The 20,439-nt window shown below is 38.9% G+C and overlaps 1 protein-coding gene across 2 annotated transcripts in view; it reads left to right on the top strand.

Moving 5' to 3' along the window:
* ZMAT2 (zinc finger matrin-type 2) overlaps positions 1 to 19,906 on the top strand; it is a 114,681-nt gene extending 94,775 nt beyond the window's left edge. For both annotated transcript variants that reach the window (XM_034411639.3, XM_034411638.3), the window contains exons 5-6: positions 16,710 to 16,855; positions 19,263 to 19,906. In XM_034411639.3, coding sequence (XP_034267530.1) covers positions 16,710 to 16,855; positions 19,263 to 19,406 — 290 coding nt within the window. In that variant the 3' untranslated portion in view covers positions 19,407 to 19,906. The remainder of the gene's footprint in view (positions 1 to 16,709; positions 16,856 to 19,262) is intronic.
* The last annotated feature ends 533 nt before the right edge of the window (positions 19,907 to 20,439 follow it).

Here is a 20,439-nt window from a genome sequence, read left to right as displayed (position 1 = left end):
CAGGTCTTGTTATTATCTGCTTTCCCTGCTATTTTTTTAATGTACTGGCCATATAGTGCTTTGTCTTCCCATACCTCCATTATCATTATCACTTTTCAATTTTACCTCCTTGTAGTATGTTGTTAAACTGCTTGGCAAGAAGTGGGTATAGACCAGGGGTGTCAAACCCACGTTGTCGTCATGTGACGTATCGTGACTTTTTCCCCATTCTCTAAAACTGGTGTGTGCGTGGCCAGCGTGTGATGCATGCAGCCTGCAGGCCACAAGTTTGACACTCCTGCATGACCATGCACTTCATCTTCACCTGGTGCTGACCAATTCTTGATCGTTCTTGCTCTTTTCCCTGCCATTTCTTCTATTATTACTAGTTCTTTCATTTTAACTTCTTTTTTATTCTTATCCACCTCTTTTAACCAAGCTGCATCCTTGTTGTATTTCTTTGGGTTATCCCATATCTGTGCCTAGTACTGCACTGTTTCTTCCTTGTCAGGTACTGACTGATTCACTGCAGTTTCTCCATTGATGGATTGGTAGAAAAACATTTCTGATTGGATTGAAATTAGAGGTTCTGCCTATAATTTGCAATTTGAGCTTCGTATCTGCTGATCTTGGCTATAGCTGTTATTTGCTGCTTTATCATTTCCAGTGCTTCCTTGTTCTTCCTTGTTTCTAATTCTTGATTAGGTATTCTTTGGTCTTTTTGTTCTTCAGCTTCTTTTCTTTTCATCTGTTCTAGCTTGCTTGCATCTGATCTAACTTGCTGATCGTATTTTCCAGTCTAGTCTTCCATTTTTGTGGTGCACTGTTTGGTTTTGTTTCTCTGTTGACTTTGCATCCCAGGTATTCAGATATAACTGCAGCTATGCTGTACATTAGTTGGTTTGTTTCTTGCAGTGAGTTAGTGCTTATACTTGATATTGCATTATTTGCATCTTTTAACACTTGTGCTAGCTGTTTCTTTGGAACAAGCTTCAATGTAGGCAACCTTATTCTGATGTTTTGATGCTGTTCTAGATGCTCAGTTATTCTTTGTTTGAATTCTTTATTTCTTTAGTTAGAGGGCTTTGTTCTTCCTGAGGCAGAGGAGAGGGTGCCCAGTTTCCAAATGAAAACAATTTTATATCTGTTGGATCCTCTACTGCCAACTCCCCCTGGTTTGCCTCTACATTCTGAGTTATTTCTGGCAAGGCTTTGATTTCTTTGCCCCGGGTAAACCTTTCCAGTTCTTCCAATTCTGCTTCTGTGAAGACTTTATTTTGTATTATAAATTGACGTTGATCTGCTAGCCTCTGTTTTGTTATTTCTGATTCTGAATGTTGTTCTTTCCAGAACTGGTTCATTCGTTTCAAATATTCTCTTCTTGTTGGACTTGATCTGTAATAACAGATCATTATTTCTTTGTTTTCAATCCCTGTGTATTTGCAATGGGTAAGCATCTTTTCTTCCAATAGTTCTGCAGCTGCTGGCCCTAGTTGCTCAGCCAACAGTCCTGAGTCCTGTAGCCCATTTTTCACCAGATATCCAAGAACTCCCAACATCTAGCATGGACCTTGTTAACCCAGGTGACTTCCGAGCTAGTATGGCTTTCTGAAATTTACGTCTCACCATATTTTTTATGGGAGTGACACTCTTTGTCAGACTCCTCTGATGAGACCTGTCCAGTATGGTTGAACCTCTGGCATATCTCTCATCTTCCTCAGAGCACACAAGTCCCAGAACCACTTCAAGGTAGTGCCTTATTGGGGGATTATTATTGTTGTTGTTGTAGTTGTTATTCACACTGTCACTCAAATGTTTAGACTGGACTTGACATTTTTATCCACCCAGGAGTTAGGGTAGGTGGATATTGTTCAATGGTGTTAAAGGTATTGTAGCAGAATGTAAACTGTTCCAAGTAAACTGACTTTTGCAATTGATAGATTAGTCAGTACTGATGGTAGTCAAATGGTGCTCCATATGTTTTGGAATTGCACTCAAGGTGACTATTACTATTGGTACTATATTATTACAATAATAAAATAATAATAAAATTATCATTATTATTATTTATAAGTCTATGCAGCCCAATTCTAAATGATTCAGAGCTGTTCACAAGAATAAAAGAAATTACAGTGATTTCCAGCCTGGGTGTAGATCTTTGATCTTAGTCAATAGATAGTCATCATTTTGTTTGATTGTAAAGTAGCCATGAATGCAGGATTTATTCTGTGGGACATATTAGACTTACTAATCTATCTCATACAGAACCAATCCATTGATTGGTTCATCCTGTCTCATTATTGTTTTTCTTGATTCTCAGCAGTTATCAAAGATCTGAGAGACTCCAGTAACTTCTATATGCAATTCATGTATTCCTCTGTTAAGCTAATGGATCTTGAAGTGTGGTCTGCAGACCACCAAGTTCCAAGAGGTGATCCTCTACAGCTTCCTTATGTCCACCAGTCAAAGCTTGATCATTGCCCAAGCCCCACCTCTCTGGGCATGTCAGTGCTGGTGAGAGAGAGCCACTCTCCATCTCAGCTTCCTCCTTATGCATGTTCATGAGAATGGATCAATGGCTGGAAATTAGTTAATGAAACATATATGTAGCATTGTTTAGAATGCCACAGAGATTACCTGGGAGAAACTATACAGATAGGACTTCAATAGCATGTATACAAATATGCTTTATGTATGGGAAACAAAGATAACATAAGCATTTGGTAATTGGTTCTACCCCAATTTCCTGGAGTATAAGAGGGAGGGAAAGAGAACTGCTGTCAAACGTCAAGATTCTGTTACTATAGCCTGTATCAATAAAGTAATTTTAGTCAAATTTAGGAAGTTGGCTTTCTTGTCTGATTTATCTTAACATATCATGAATATTAAAATGTGAACAAATTTCAAGTGCAGTTACCATCTGAGCCTATATATGCTGTGCTGTGGTCTCTCACAAGCACCCCCAAAAAGAAGGTATGACTACCCTGATAATAAGTGCAATCGGGCTTTTGAGCACATGGCAATAAGGCCAAGCGCTTATTTCAGGGTTCAAAAAAATATAAGACAGGATCTTATTTTGGGGGAAACATGGTAGGAAATATAGTGATGGTTATCTAAAATCAGAATTTTATTTGCCCTTAGTACTTTGAGATTTCTGTTGCAGAATATTCTGAACTAGCAAATGTGTGGTAAATGGGTAAATGTTATGATATGGGGTATGTGAAATCATTCAAGTGAAAAATGAGTGTTTTCCTGGATTATCTTTCGGTACAAATTAATCTTAAAAGGCCTTTAAAATGGAGAAGATAGGAAGGCTTAACTAAATGCAACAAAAATTATCTTTGTGAACTCCCTTGCTCAGATGAAAATGTAAGGAGTGGTTAGTTAGTTTGTTTCTTGATGGATGACATCCAAATTTTGGGAATGTTTATTTGGTATTCAACAATTGTAGAAGTTGAACAGCAGGGCATTAAATTAATATTTGCTGCTGCTTTCTATGTCAGATATAATTCATGATTTAGGTTTTAACATACAGAGTTCCTTGCAACTATATTTATTATAATTTATTAATTATATATAATTTATTAAACTCTATAATTTATTAAGTAAGCAATTGATTTTCCTCCACCAATTTTGCCATTCTAGGGGTTTTTCCATATACCTAAGAAAACCCATTCTTTACTCCAAAGTAAAGTTAAGATGGAAACATATTCTATTCTGCTGCTGTTCTGACCTAGGCCTCCTGAATCAGTAAAACATACGAGTAGTCCCAAAAACCTGTTTTATTTTAACAGCTGTAAATTCCATTCATTTACAGATGAGTCCCAAATAGTTGTAAAGAGTCCTTTGGGATAAGGCTGATAATTACCCACCTTTATCTCTCTTGACACGCTGCCAAAGACCTAATTGGCAAAGCCACACGGAATCCAGAATCAAACAGAGCTTCAGACTTTAAACTTCACAGAATTAACAACGTTGCTTCCTGCAAAGGCCCATGTGCCTTTGCTCTTCTTTTAAGTCTTATGGGAGGGGCCAATCATCTCCAAGCCCTACTCCGAGTCGTCCCTTTTGTTTTAACTATTCTTGCTTTCTGGTAGCTCTGCGCATGCGTACATTGGGAACAGGCTCCCCCTGTTCCTCTGCCTCACTGAGGTCTGACTCTGGAGGCTCCGGAGGCAGCACATACCTCCCAGGTGGCCCTTTCTCTGCCTGCGACACAGAGCCCTCGTCTGAGCCTTCCCCAGACTCCAGGACTGGCCCATGTTCTTCCCCAGCCTCCTCACTGTCCGACTCTGCTGCCAGCTCCACAGGCTGCTGGCGGACCACAACAGCTGCTTCCATATTATTTGGTGGCCCAAGAAAAAAGAAAGGCACAATAATTTTTAAGTTTTGGGTCTTGATTGATTGAACAACAAGCATCCTTTTTATTATATAATGTGACCTTTTTCAATATTGAGGCATTCATTAACTACTTGAAATTTGAATGCTATGCTGGTTTTGTTATAAAAGTAGTCCTTGACTTATGACCATTTAACAACCATTTGAAATTATGACAGTACTGAAAAAAGTGACTTATAATCAGTCCTTGCACTTATAACTGTTCCAGCATCCTCAAGGTCACATAACTGAAATTTGGGTGCTAGGAAACCACTATGGGTTTACGAATGTTGTTGCATCCTGGTGTCATGTGACTGCCATTTTCAACCTTCCTAGGGGGCATCCAATGAGCAAAGTCAATGGGGGAAGCCAGATTCACTTAATGACCATGTGATTTGTTTAACAATTGTGGCAAAAAAGGTTGTAAAATGTGGTGCAATTCACTTAATGATTGCTCACTTAGCAGTGGAAGTTCTACCTCCCACCCCACCCCCCCAGTTGTGATTGTAAACTGAGGACTACCTGTAGTTCTTTGCCAGTAATCCTGGAATCCTAAAATCCTATAATCTTTACAGGTAACATTTAGAGGGCTTGAGATAAAATGTTCTCTTTTTCATCCATTCTTTCCCATAAACCACTTTCAGACTTCTTTAATTTTAGGATGTCTGCACATGAAGATCAAATGAAATAAGGCCACAGAGAGGCTTCCTCTATATACTATGTCTTTATCTGGAAAAATCTACTATCCATCATGTCTCTAAATTCCTCCTGTAAGATGATGCTATGGAGAGAGATAAAGCTTCTCTCTTTCATGAGCCATTCCACACAAATTGTTTGAGATATGGAGGCAAACTCCATGAGCTGTGGAGAATGACTTCTAGTTTTTTTTTCTGTAGTAATAGTCTCTGACCAATATATCATGGACTATGTGAGCTCATCCACTCTTGCATCAGAACTTCCCATTCAAATCCCTTTCCATCTCCCTCCCCATACATTAGACAACAGATCTTCACTGAAAGTTCTTCTGACCCATCTCGCAGGTATTGGGAGAGGTGAGTGGGAAAAATCTTGTTTGAACCTCTGGATTGTTTCCTCTGCTCACCAACTGCTAAATCTCCCATGAGAAAGAACAAGAGAGAAGGACAGATTAAGAATCTGCTTTGGTTACCTATGTACTCCTCACCATTAGGTCAATTGATATAATTTAATTATTTTTGTTGTTGTATTTTTCATTGTAATTTCTTTTGACTCCTTTAAGATGGAATATTAATAAACATAGTACATTTCCAAGTAATGCTGTTTTCTTTTTTCACATTCTTATGTGCCTGACTTTACCACTGTTTTTTGCCTTAATAAATCTTAAATGCCAGGTTGTTTTGCTTTTGAATTATTCAACACTGTGCCATTTATAAACTCATTCTGCTGTTTAGTAATTGCACATTTACTTGCAATAAATGTAGAGAGTTGTGAATGGTAAAGATGGAAAGCCCCCATAAGTAAAGAGAAAGCAAACACAATATTATATCCATATATTTATGTTAGCTGGATTTCTCTATAATCACTGATTAAAAGCTGATTTTTTGTAGAAATTTCATCCAGCTTTCCTTTCAATATAGAAGCCACAGCACAAGCAAAAGAGAAAGAACCCTGATTGCATTTCATACCATGGAAAACATAGAAACATTCTAGCTGACAGAAATAGATGGAATGTATTTATAGCCCAACTGGTTTAGGCCAAGAACCAATATCCTGCATCACACATTGACCCATCTGATTCTTTCAGAAATGTCACAATCATAGCTGAGATGGTGGTAGTTCTTTTCATTGTTTTCCCCTAGTAGTTTAAGCCATACTGCCCACGGTTTCAAAACTAGCAAACTGTCCTCAAGACCATTGATAACTTGTTCCTCCATAGACATTTGTCTGGTCCCCTTTAAAACCATTTAAATTGGTAACCATCATCATATCTATTATCAGCACGTTCCACACCTGAACTATACATTGCGTAAAAAGTATTTCCTTTTATTATTCTTGAGCCTCTCTATATTTAGTTTTAATAGAAGACTGCCATTGTAAAAGGGAGAGAACAGTATCTATGTCTTCACTTTCCACCATACATGGTTCTATATACCCCTGCCCTATTCCCTCTTGTTCCCTCTTCCTGCAGAACTAAAAAAATTCCAAAAGGTAGTCTTTACCTTAGCCTCCTGCAAAGGACAAGAATGGAATTCTCCTACCTCACTTCCAAGAAACTGTTAGGGTTTATACATATTGGCACTGAATTCCTGCCTCAGTGTAGCGATTTGGTAGCTACTGGTACTGTCTTACAGGGGAATGCTTTACCTGATACTCTAACCTCTGTGTGAAATAGACAAGGACTCCACAGGTGCCTTAGTATGCCTTATGGGCAAATAAAATAAAAGCTGAGAGTCGTGAAATTTGTAACATCAATTTCTGACCTTGTTGCATGAAACACATGATTAGGAAATCAGGTCCCCCTCCTTCTTTCAGAGAAATATCACTTTCACAAGAGATTAATAAAATTATGTATAAAATTACAATGGATAAGATAAGATATCCTTTATATCACTTTTTTTCTGTGAACACATGGGCACACATTAAAAATGAAATTCTGATGCTCTCTCTCTAAAGAAAATAAATATATACTCATACAGAGACATGCACACACGTAACCATATGAGATTTATTTATATATATAAATCACAAATATAAATAAAGTATAAATAAATAAAACATGATAAATCTCTGTCCCATTAGTGTTGGAGCACTGTTTACGGTGCTTCCAGGTTGAAAAAATTAGCCGGCAATATCACTGTTGCCAGGGTGTATGTGTGTGGGAAATCCATGAGGACTGCTTTCATGTCCCCATCAAGGAGCTGAAACGAATGACAGTAGCTCACCCCACCAAGCAGTAGCACTTGGGTCTTAAACACGGGCTTGCTAAACTCCAACGCAGCGACTTAACTATGTAAGCCACCATGCCCCTAACATGATAAATAAGTGCAAAATAACTAGAATATAAAAATCCCTTTTTAATTTTAAGCAGGGTGGATAAAAATCAATGATTTTTTTAAAAAAATCAAAAAAATCAGATTTTTTTTTATTTAAATCAGATTTTTTTGATTTAAATCAGATTTTTTTGATTTTTATCGAATTTATTTTAATAAAAAACTTTTGGGGTAAAAATCTATCGTAAGATAGTTTTCTATTTAAGATACATAAATAATTTAGTTTATTCAGCATGAAATGGAGCTTAGTTATGTAGCATGAGGCTGTATATTCTGCAACACTGGGACTATCGGTGAGTCAACAGTGGGTCAAAGGAGTAGCAGAGATGACAGTTGCTCTTTAAAAATTATGATTTAAATCGAGTTGATTTAAATCAAGCCTTTTTACTAGTGATTTAAATCATGATTTAAATCAACTCGATTTAAATCAAATCCACCCTGATTTTAAGTAGTCACATGTAAAATATTGGGCAAAAAGTAACATATAGGGCCATTCAAAACAGGTGTTCAAAGGAAAAAGGAAAAAGAATATGTATGGCTCTGGATAGACAACAAGATGATATTGATATACTTCTAATTTAAACTCTATTCCAGGTTGCACAAATGTTTACAATACTGGGTTTACATAGGTAAAATAAATATCAGAGATGATAAATTGCTAGAATCTTTAAGGATTTTAATTAGCACACACAAATTAAATATAATAGAATAACAGAGTTGGAAGGGAGCTTGGAGGTGTTCTAGTCCAAGCTCCTGCTTAGGCAGGAAATCCTACATCACTTCAAACAAGTGGTTATCCAATGTCTTCTTAAAAACTTCCAGTGTTGGAGCATTTACAACTTCTGGAGGCAAGTTGTTCCACTGATTAATTGTTCTAACTGCCAGGAAATTTCTCTCTAGTTCTAGGTTGCTTCTCTCCTTGATTAGTTTCCATCCATTGCTTCTTGTCCTGCCCTCAGGTGCTTTGGAAGCTTGACTCCCTTTCTTTGTGGCAGCCCCTGAGATATTGGAACATGGCTATCATGTCACCCCTAGTCTTTTTCATCAAACTAAACATACCCAGTTCCAGCAACCGTACTTTATATGTTTTAGCCTGCAGACCCATAATCATCTTTGTTGCTCTTCTCTGCACTCTTTCTAAACATCTTTTTTACATTGTGGCAGCCAAAACTGGATGCAGTATTTCAAGTGTGGCCTTACCAAGGCACTATAAAGTGGTATTAACACTTCACGTGCTCTTGATTCTATTCCTCTGTTTATGCAGCCTGGAACTATGTTGGCTTTTTTGGCAGTTGCAGTATACTGCTGGCTCATATTTAAATTAAAGGTCTAATCACAGATTCCTAACTAAATATACCTTTGAAAGAAAACATAGCTTTTATTATTTATCCTGAATTTTCTACAACTTAATTGATTCCGACCTTTAATCACAGGAGCAAGTTCCTTAGCTTTTTCTTAGCTGTGGTATGTTGCTTCTCCTTTTCCTGCTTCCTGGAGGAAAAAAATACCTGAAATTTCTCTTTGCCTACACTGCCCAGCTCCCCTCATACACAAACACACACACACATACACACACACACCGAGAGTTCTAAAGATGTTTATTCACACACACACACATAATAAGTCCATAGAAAGCACCCACTTTGCCCAAGTTCAGATTCCAAGCTCAGCATCACAAGAGTCACTGGGTAAATCGAGTCTAATGGGTACACATGAAGTCCAGGGAAATAATCCATGAGTCAAACAGGTGAGGATACATGACAAAAGCATACAAGGCAAAGAACTGGGCACGTTGCTCCAGCAACACTCAAGTCCTCAGGGCAGAATTAAGTAGGCAACACTGGTGCAGCCCTTCATGAGGGATGAGGTTGCCCCCTCGTGAGTAGTCTAGATGACCAGAGTTGCACATCTCTCCTCTCTGCCCTACATGTCCTTAGATTGGGAGGAGGTGTGGACTCCACCACCTCTTCATCGCTAACTTCTGACAGCTGCTCCTGGTCAATTCATTGCAGCTTGCCTCACTTAGCCTCAGCCTGTTGCTTATCCGATCAACCCAGGTGAGGTTGCTCCATCAGGCTAGCACTTTCTGCGCCCAATCTGGGCCATCAGATGACTGCACTTTCATCTGCTGACTCAAACTCATCATCCTCCTCCAAACACATGTCTGGAGAGGGATTCAGGAGTGGATCCATGACACTGCCCTCTCATAAATAAAAGCTTTCTCATTTGGAGAGAAAGAATGAGATTGTGAGGGAATCTCATTGTTAAAGTCCATCATTCCGGAAGATCCTGCTTGTTGGGGAGGAATGTATACAGAATTCCTTATCTGGGAAACAGCTATCAGTCTTGTGGATATCAGGTGATATCACATCATCCCCTTATTATAGTATTTTGATCAGATTTATTTGCCCACCTTTATACGATCCTTTTTCAGTGATGATTGGAGCTGTACATAATATTCCAAGTATAATTTTACTACAGATTTATATAAAGACCTCACTAAATATGCAGATTTTGCTACAATTCCCTTCTTAATTATTCCATATTAGACTTTGTCTTTTTTACTCTGAGATGGTACCTTCATTGAGGTATCTACCATGACTCTGAACTCCCCTTTCTCATCAGTCACTGCCAACACAGAGCTCACTAATTTTTTTTGTGAAATGTGGGGAGGGGAGGTTTTCCTATGTGTATTGTGAAGTTTGGTGCCTTGGTCATTGAGGTGTACTCACCCAGCTGGGGGATAGCATTTTAGAGCTTTTTCAGTCTGTTTGATTTTCAGTCCTAAACAGCCACTTAGGAATTATCCTTGCCTCTGAAAACTCTCACAAATCTTTAGTGAAGAATGTTGCCAAACACTTTTTAAAAGTACAAATAAATATACAAATAGTCCTTAGGTTATGACCATTTGTTCAACAACCATTCAAAATTCCAGTGACCCCAAAAAAGGGGAGTTATGATGGATCCTTCAAGTTCTAGCCATTGCTAGAACTCTGTGTGTCCCTCTACAGTTCCTCTGCAGATCACAATTTGTGACATTGCCTTCTGGCTTTTCACAAGCAAAGTCAATGGGAAAGCCAGGAGGAATTTGGAAGTCCCAATTTAATGACCTGCATGGTCTTTTTTGACAATGGCAAATGGGACTACTGGAATTGCTGTTGCTAAGTGATATATTCATGTGACATCACGGTTTATAATGACATGGCTTATCAATGTATGCTTGTTAACATCCTCAAAAAATCTAAAAGATTAAAACTTAATCACATTGAAACCACATTGTCTCTTACTTAGTAAGACTGAGTTTACATTAAATTGAACTACAGTTTTAAATAATTTTCAAGCACTAGAAAGAGATTTATCCCTTTCAATTTTGTTTTGAAGTCCTTTCTTCATTTCATCCATAAGCAGGTCTTTGATAGACCTTGGAGTCTTTTCGATCCTTTTTGCATTGATAAAATTAATGGGCAAAATGGTTGTCTTAAATCTTGCAGATGCTTAAGACATCTGTTTCATTGCCTAAAATCCCTAAAACTTTTAAAATGCAGTCTTTGACATTCTTGTGTAGATTGGTGCAGATCTTGAGCTAGTGGAAGTTGCACATTCCTAATTTGAATGTTATGCTGAATAATTTGTTCTAATAACTAAATACAGTTTGGTTCAATATAGTTTTATGTTACAGATGTGATTCTGAGCACTGTTTAGGATTAAACGTAATCTGTACAGAAGGATTTAATTCTTACAAAGAGAGAAGAAGTGATAGAGGGAGTTGAAACTGCAGGAACCTTGGGTGAGAGTGACCATACCATACTAGAATTCAACATAACACAAACACAAGCAATAGAACCAGAGATGATACCAGAGTCTTATATTTTAAAAGAGCTGATTTTAACAAACTCAGAGAGAACTTGGGAAAGATTCCTAAGTATTCCTAAAATCCTAAAGGGAAAAACAACTCAAGAATCTTGGGAAACTGAAAAATATGATCATAAAAGCCCAGACCAGCACAATACCACTGAAAAAGAAAAACAAGAAATCTAAGAAGAAACCAGCATGGCTGCACAAAGATCTCTTTGACAAATTGAAAGAAAAAAAGGACAAGTACAAAAAATGGAAAGAGGGACACACAACTAAGGCAGATAGCCAGAATCTGCAAAGACAAAGTCAGGAAAGCAAAGGCTCAGAATGAACAAAGACTTGCAACAAAAGTCAAAGATAATTTTAAAAAGTTTCTTCCAACATATAAATAACAAGAAAAAAATCAAGGAAACAGTCGGTCCACTAAAGAGAGAAGACGGCAAGGAAGTAACAGGCAGCAGAGAGAAAGCAGAACTGCTTAATTCATTCTTTGCATCGGTCTTCACACAAAAAGAAACTATAGCCCAACCTACCAAAAACATTACTGTAAAAGACAGACTAGAAATAAAAGTTAAAATAAGCAAAAAAAAAAAAAAATAGTAAGAGAACACCGGTCTGATCTTGATGAATACAAATCACCGGGACCTGACGGATTACATCCCAGAGTTCTAAAGGAGCTGGCAGATGTCATTTCAGAACCACGGTACCACATCTTTCAAAAATTCAAAAGCACCAGGGAACTACCAGAGGACTGGAAAAGAGCTGATGTGGTTCTCATCTTCAAAAAAAAAGGAGGGGAGGGGGAACCCCAGGAAACTATAGATCAATCAGCCTAACATCAATAACCAGGAAGATACTGGAAAAGATAATTTAAAAAAAATTGCCAACATCTAGAAACGAGTAAATAATAACTAGCAGTCAGCATGGGTTTGTTAAAAACAGATCATGCCAAACCAGTCATATTTCATTCTTCAACATAGTAACTAAATTAGTAGACCAGCAAAATACTGTGAACACAATATATCTAGACTTCACCAAGGCATTCGACAAAGTAGACCACAACCTACTTCTTGGTAAGCTAGAAAAAAGTGGGATAGATAGCATCACCACCAGTTGGATTCGTAACTGGCTGACAAACCATACTCAACGAGTAGTCCTTAATAGGATTATGTCTACATGGAGGGAAGTAAATAGTGGGGTACCACATGGTTCCGTCTTAGGCCCAGTACTCTTCAATATTTTCATAAATGACTTAGATGAGGGAATAGAAGGGGAACTTACCAAATTTGCAGATGATACTAAGCTGGCAGGAATAGCTAACATCCTAGATCGGGTGTTGGCAATACACAGCTCCAGAGCCGCATGTGGCTCTTTGACCCCTCTCCTGCGGCTCCCTGCCACCCAGTCGCGCAATCTGCTCTCTGCCCCAAGACACTGGCCTGACCCGGTCGCACAACCTGCTCTCCACCCCGAGAAGGTTTCTGCAGAGCCGCGCAACTGAAGCACCTCTAGCGTTTTCTCATCACTGCCTGCAACCTGCTGCTTTTTGCGATTCCGTGTCCTTTGCAGGCAGCTCAGCGCCAGCCGCAGTCTCCTTCGTGTCAGCTCAGGAATGAGGGGAACGAGGAAGAGCAGTAGCTGCCACTGGATGCAGGGAGGGAAGAGCTCCAGCTTTCCTGTGCAGCGCGGCCAGCTACTCACCTCAGTGCACAGTGGCGGCAGCGGGAGGAGTTGCCACCACCGCCGCTGTGATCCTGGCCCAGGAGGGTATCCCACTTGTGTACACATGAGAGAGAGAGAGAGAGGAGAGAGAAAAGGGGAAAGAGAGAAATGAAATGTCAGAGTTTAGGCAGCGTAACTAGTATTATGAGATAAACCCAGGAGCAAAACACAGCACACAGAGCCTTTAGATAAATAACAGTGGTTTATATACAGATAAATATTTACAGACTTATCCATGGTAAATACCTTATCATACAGGTACTGACACAATGGAGAGCAATTGAGATACACAACAAGAGAGAACATGAGGAGAAGGGAAATGCCCTCTAATGGCTTCCCTTATATAGGCAGCTTCTTACCCAGCTTCTTAAAGTGGAAGTAACCCTGCTGCCTCATTCCCATTGCATCGGCTTTCAGTTGCCTCCACTTACAACCTTCCACCAGCTTACAGCTATTAAATCTACATACCCTGACATGAGAAAATGATGGAAGGAGAGAATGAGAGAGAGAAAGAGAAACAAATGAGAGAGAGAGAGAGAGAGAGAGAGAGAGAGAGAGAGAGAAGGGGGAGAGAGAAATGAGAGAGAGCTGGAGGGAGAGAACGAGAGAGAGGGAAACAAATGAGAGAGAGAAGGAGAAAAAAGGAAGAGAGGGAGAGGAAAAGAAAAACAGAAATGAGAGGGAGAAAAAAGAGAGAGAGAAGAGAAAAAGCAAAATGAGAAAATAATGGAGGAAGCGAATGAGAGGAAAAAGAGTGAGAAACAATTGAGAGGGAGAGAGAAAGCTGGAGGGAGAGAATGAGAGAGAGAAGGGGGAGAGAGAAAGAAAAAGAGGGAGAGGAAAAAGAGAAAAACAAATGAGAGAGAGAGAAATGAGAGAGAAAAGGGGAGAAAAAGAGAAATGACAAAATGATGGAGGGAGAGAATGACAGAGGAAAAAGGGTAAGAAACAATTGAGAGAGAGAAGTGGGGGAGAGAAATGAGAGAGAGCTGGAGGGAGAGAGAGGGAAACAAATGAGAAGGAGAGAAAGAAAGAAAAAGGAAAGAAAAAGAGGGTGAGGAAAAAGAAAAAATGAGAGGGAGAGAAAGAAATGAGAGAAAAGGGAAGAAAAGAAAGAGAAATGAGAAAATGATGGAGGGAGAGAATGAGAGAGGAAAAGGAGAGAAACAAATGAGAGAAGGGGAGAGGGAGAGAGAAATGAGAGAGTTGGAGGGAGAGAAAGAGGGAAACATGAGAGAGAGAAGGAGGGAGAGAGAAAGAAAGAAAGAAAGAAAGGAGAGGGAGAGGGAAAAAAAGAGAAAAACAGAAATGGGAGGGAGAGAGAGAGGGAGACCCATTTCACACAGAAAATAGTATGTGTGGCTGGGGGGTGTCATGTGACTGGCTGGGAGTGACGTTGAGTTGGCCATGCCCACCCAGGTTTTGTAGCTCCCAGTGTTTTCTGTGGGAAACAGGTCCAAATGGTTATTTGAGTGTTTAAGGTTGCAGACCCCTGCCCTAGATGATAGGCTCAAGATGATAGGCTCAAGATAGGCTCAAGATTTTGACAGACTTGAACACTGGGCCCTATCTAATAAAATGAAATTCAATGTAGAGAAAAGTAAAGTCTTACACTTAGGCAATAAAAATCAAACGTATGCATGATGAAGCCAGGGTCAATAGCAGTAACTGTGAGAGGGAGTCTTAGTGGACAACCAGTTAAATACGAACCAGCAGTGTGCGACGTCAGCCAAAAAAGCCAATAGAATCCTAAATTGCATTAACAGAGGGCTACAATCAAGATCAAGTGAGGTACTAATACCACTCTATAAAGCCTTAGTAAGACCACACCTAGAATACTGCATCCAGTTTTGGCCACCACACTATAAAAAAGATGTTGAGAAGAGCAACCAGCATGATTAGGGGACGAGACTAAAACATGAAGAACAGTTACGGGAACTGGGCATGGCTAGTGTAGTGAAGAGAAGGACCATGGAGACATGAGAGCAGTGTTCCAATATTTGAGGGGCTGCCGCAGAGAGGAAGGGGTCGAGCTATTTTCCAAGGCACCTTAAGGCCAGATAAGGAATAATGGATGGAAACTGATCAAGAAGAGATTCAACATAGAAATAAGGAAGTTGTGGGAGCTTCATCACTGGAGGCTTTCAAGAAGAGATTGGACTGCCATTTGTCAGAAATGGTGTAGGGTCTCCTGCTTGGGTGGGTGGGGGTGGACTAGATGACCTACAAGGTCTCTTTCAACTCTGTTAATCTGTTAAAACTCCTTCACTACCTCTTGGAAGGCACAAACGTTTAGCATATCTGGATATTTGGTCTCCTTATCAGATAACATTCATTATGTGAGTGTAGTTTGAATCACAGAGGGTTTTTCCTATATCTTTCTGATGTCCTTTCTTTCTGAAACAGATTGAGCTTCTTAATTCCCGCTGAAAGGAGTAGAGAGTAGTATATCCTGCAACACAGGGATTCTATGGAAGAGTATGCTTCACTTTTGAGTTCTAGTTTACAAATTGCTTCTTTGAGACATAGAGCCACTCTGTGCAATAATTCCTGCCCTTTGTATGACTTATATCTCAACAAAAATATATCCAGTTGCTTCTCTCCATTTCACCTGATTTCTGTAATACTTGCCATATAACTGTTTTCTAGCATTAAACACATCTCATTTTGACTAAGGGACTTCTGGGATTTGCATACAAGTGCTTACACACAATATCTTCATTTAATTTTTTCCCATATGGCTTTCTTGATCAACTACACTAATTTTCTAGATCTGCACTAACCCTCCTCCTCCCCCCCCCCAAACCATTATAATAATTTATACTCTCATCCTCTGGAGTGGTTTCTTCCTATACCAAATGCTCCTTACATTCTGTTAGCTACCCCACCCACCCAGAATTAGTTTAAAAGCTGCTTTGCCACATTTTTTGATAATATGTGCCAGCAATCTGGTACCTTCTTTGGCCACTTCCCATTCGCAGAAGCCTGGTTTGTTCCCAAAGGTATTCTAATGCTTCACAAATCCAAACCTTTCTCCTAACATCTTCTCATCCAGGCACTAAGGCTGTTTAGTTCTGTCTGTTTAATGGGGCTGGCATGTGGAACTGATAGCATTTTAAAGGAATCTGCTTTGACAATTCTGGATTTCAGCATTCTACTCCATAAATATGGTTTCCAGGACTGAATGATTATTTTTGCTTTCATTAATGCCAATGTGTAACATGGCCACATGCTCTTCTCCAGCACTATCTGCCAGACATGGCACATTATACCCACGAGCTTTAATTCTGTCAACCAAGTCACCATGTGATTGAATGCCTAGCGCTTAGCCACCCATCTGTAGTAGAAGTTATAAGCGCAGCAAACAAATGTAGGTTCATCCCTTGTCATTTATGAACCATATCAGTACCATCAATATTATAAAGGAAGGTGTTCTAAAATGCATCTTTAAAAAAAACCCCACTCCATCCCCACAAGCCCAGGAATACTAATCTAACAGTATATAGACTTGGATAAATGGTTGGGGTGAGGATGGACCCTTATGGACATTATTCTAGAAGGATGAATAAAAACACAGCAAAGTTAAAAGAAGTCTCAAAGTAATATTTACAGCAAGCTTTATTTATTTGTGCAAAAATATTGCTCAGCTACAAGAAAACAATACATTCTGCATGTGTTGCCTGTTAAAGTATTGATAAGGTTTTTAGGCAATTCCAAAAATATTTAATTGGTTCCTACTTTTTCTAGATCAGAGGAACCTTGGTATGTCCATGAGAGTAGAGCGTTCTACTCTGGATCAGGTGAAGAAACGTTTTGAAGTGAACAAGAAAAAAATGGAGGAGAAACAGAAGGATTATGACTTTGAGGAGAGGATGAAGGAGCTCAGAGAAGAGGTGAAGTATTAACCAGAAATTAAACAGGACATGATTGTAATGGAATACCTCTTAAACTGATAGATATTCTATTATGATTATCTTGCTGAAGAGTCATTTTCACATTGTCTTTAAAAAAGATGTGCAGCAATAATGATGATCATCATTCTAGATCAGGGGTGTCAAACTTGATTTCATTGAGAGCCGCATCAGGGTTGTGTTTTACCTCGTGGGGCCCAGGGGGTTGGCCAGGGGGCCATGGCCAGCTTGATATCACTGGTCTTGGGGGCGCCTTTGGTTGCCCAAGCACTCTGCCAATGAAAACGGAATCCCAAGCTCCATTTCCAGCTGTGATGGCCTCCTGAAACCCTCGGCCAGGGAAAATGGAGCTCTGGAGGGCTGCATGCAGGCCAGTACTTCACTGTTTCCAGGGCGGCCCCATGGGCCAGATCTAAACACCCCGTGGGACAGATCCAGCCTGCGGGCCTTGAGTTTGACACCCCTGTTCTAGAGGGAATTAGATCTTTGTGCCAAATTCAGCATATTTACTATTCTGATATTGCCCCAAGAGTTGCTTGTCTTGAAAATGATCAGGAAAGTTATTTTTTTTTCTTGATTTCCCCAGTATAATAATGGGCTGAATACAGCATTCAAGATTTCTCTTACTGTATTTCATTGGCTTTGCAGCACAATCTGGTGAAATTGTGTATGAAGACTTCTAGTGATTAGGAAAACTATATATTTTGGATATTTTCCCCTCTTTTTTTATTTTTTATTTTAATTTTGATTTATATTCCGCCCTTCTCTGGAGACTCAGGGCGGCTTACAAGGCGTTAAGCAATAGCCTTCATACTTTTGTATATTTTATACAAAGTCAGCTTATTACCACAAACCGGTCCTCATTTTACCTACCGTGGAAAGTATGGAAGGCTGAGTCAACCTTGAGCCTGGTGAGAATTGAACTCGCAGTAATTGCAGGCAGCTGGAAGCTAAATACTACCTTTAACAGTAGCATTAGTCTGCTGCGCCACTCAGGCTCCTATGTGGGTTTTTTAAAACCCACATGTGACAAAAATTAGAATTATATGTAATATAGAAATATTATAGAGGCAGGTATATTGTCTGTCTTGTTCAGTACAACAAAATTGATTTTTAAACATTTATTATACCTAAAACTGGAAGATCTGAGAAAGATTTTCAGAAGTCATGGGACAATCTTTAATATCACTCACAGGTACTTGCACTTCCTAGAAACAAAAGAAACCATTTGACTTTATTGCATGCATATATACATAATTAATGAAGGTTAGAATATTAAGATAGTTTTGAAAATTATCTTTACTATTTAGCATAGAAGCACAATGGAGCAAGGAAGGAAAGAAGGGAGGAAGGCCTTGCAAAGCATCTTTTTTGGTTATATTTTATGCTACCTTCTGTCATTTGAAAGTGATCTAGAAGATGACCCCTTGCTTGTTTCCTTCCAACATCTCTTCTCCAGCCCCCTATGTTAATTAGAATGCAAAAGAGTGACTAGCCAAATCACTTAGAATTGAGTATCTGAAAGGGAACTTGAACCTGTTCTTCTGGCTCTTGAACCATTGCTGTAGGAATGAAAAATTGGGTTTTTGGCAAGCCATGGATTGATCATCTTTATAAAATGGGAGATTCAGAATTTGCTTTTGGAATTTTGGAAACAAGAAATAATATAGAAACTATGTATATGAATATATGACTTTATTCAGGTTGCCCTAATAATCACTTCAAGACATGTTTTAGATCTCTTGGTTGTGTGGGTAGTTAATATAAAAAAGTCCTGCAATGTCATGCAAGCTTTTGCAGCCTTAACAACTGCTGAGAAACCATTAACCAAAGTCCCACTTCAACATCTCTCAACCCAAGCATGGCTGCTTTCCAGGTCTTGCAATCTCACAGAACAACAAAATATTTTGATTAGAGTTGTGGAAGTCCTTTGATGCCAGAGCCATTCAAAACACAGCTTACGTTCTGCTGAGCAGCTGTCATCAGGCTGTTCCAAGAGCTATCAGCTGCTGACATTGCCTTCTGGCATCATTCAGCACCACATTTGTAACAGGGCATTATTACAGAAGCCATGTGATTGTTTTCAAGTAAAGCTGTATTTCTATCACTATTAATTTCAGATGAAGTCTTCAATGTTAGTTTAAAAATGGATGCTGACAGCACATGAGTGTTCTCCCATACAATCAGCATCTTCTCTTGGCACTTTGGTATTTGCACCTTTAGGTTGCTTTTCTTTCATTGTTGCTTTGGGATGAGCCATTTTTTCTTCCACTCATTTTGTTTCTTCTTCAGACCAGAAATTGCCTAATTTCTGAGGTTTGTCTTTCTTTTCAAAAATTTTGATTATGTAAGCGAGCTTGGATAAAAAGAGTTATTTCCTGTGTTTCAGGAGGAAAAGGCCAAAGCCTACAAAAAGGAAAAACAGAGGGAGAAGAAAAGGAGGGCAGAGGAAGACTTGACATTTGAAGAGGACGATGAAATGGCTGCTGTAATGGGTTTCTCTGGTTTTGGCTCAACTAAGAAAAGCCACTGATAAGCCAGAAACTGTATTTTGAATGGCTACTGTTTATGTCCTGATGATGCTTCAAAATCCTAGAAAGACTTTGCAAAGAATTTGTATCTAAATAACCTGATACAAGTTGGGAAACAATTCCACACTTCACATGTGGGGCTGATTCTGCTCTACCATAATTAAAACTTCCCTGGTTGAAAAGATAGTACCACATTTGCCTGTGTGTTGATAACTCTAAATCTCAAATAAAAATACTATCAAATAATATCTCCCCTCCCTTGATCCCCTGACAATATTTAAGGATACATCTTTTCTCAAGATCTGCTTGAAATGCACACACACTTTCACACAGACTTCTGTGGCGATTATAGAGTAATTTTTAAGCACTAAATTTCTCTTGGCCTTGTCTGCAGCTGCAGTTTTCCGGTGCAAGTTCTACTTGGTTTTTACTTTGTATTGTGTGCATGAGAGATATGCTACTGGGTATGCTTTTTTTCTTTTAATAAACTCATAAAAATCTAGTGCAGTGGGGTTTTTAAATTGTTTTATAAAGTGTTTATATATAGGGTGGGGAGAGGATAGATTCATATACACTATTATTTTCCAGAACTCACGGGAGAATATTATCTATATACTGAGCAAGTTATTGTCTGCACCATTAGCTTGCTGAAATGTTTTTTTAAAATATATTTAGTTAGTAACTTAGAAGGATCAAGGTTCTGGTTGATCTCCTTTCATTGATATAGATAGTAAATTATCTGAGAATTTGGTAAGATTAGGCTAATTTGAATTTTTTTTTTTTTCTGAAATAGCAGTAAACTGTGCTCTGCTCTAAAAATAGAGAAATTTCTCACCAAGAAAAAATTGCCCCAGTGGGATTGCCTGTATTTTAAAAAACCGAAATCTCCAGTTTAAAGATTTTCCAAGGTTAGAATAGTAAAATGCCCTTTGGACTTAATGCAAGTGTTGAGAAGGAATCCCAGATGAATCTCTTTTCTATTAAAGTAGAATGAGCCTTGCCAGTATTTTGCCACTGGCCATATTGAATAGATAT

This window comes from Pantherophis guttatus, chromosome 3 (genome assembly GCF_059756535.1).
Source record: "Pantherophis guttatus breed Tessera chromosome 3, ASM5975653v1, whole genome shotgun sequence".
Classification (NCBI taxonomy): Eukaryota; Metazoa; Chordata; class Lepidosauria; order Squamata; family Colubridae; genus Pantherophis; species Pantherophis guttatus.
Note: the sequence above shows the minus strand (reverse complement) of the source record. Positions and strands in the feature narration are given on the sequence as shown.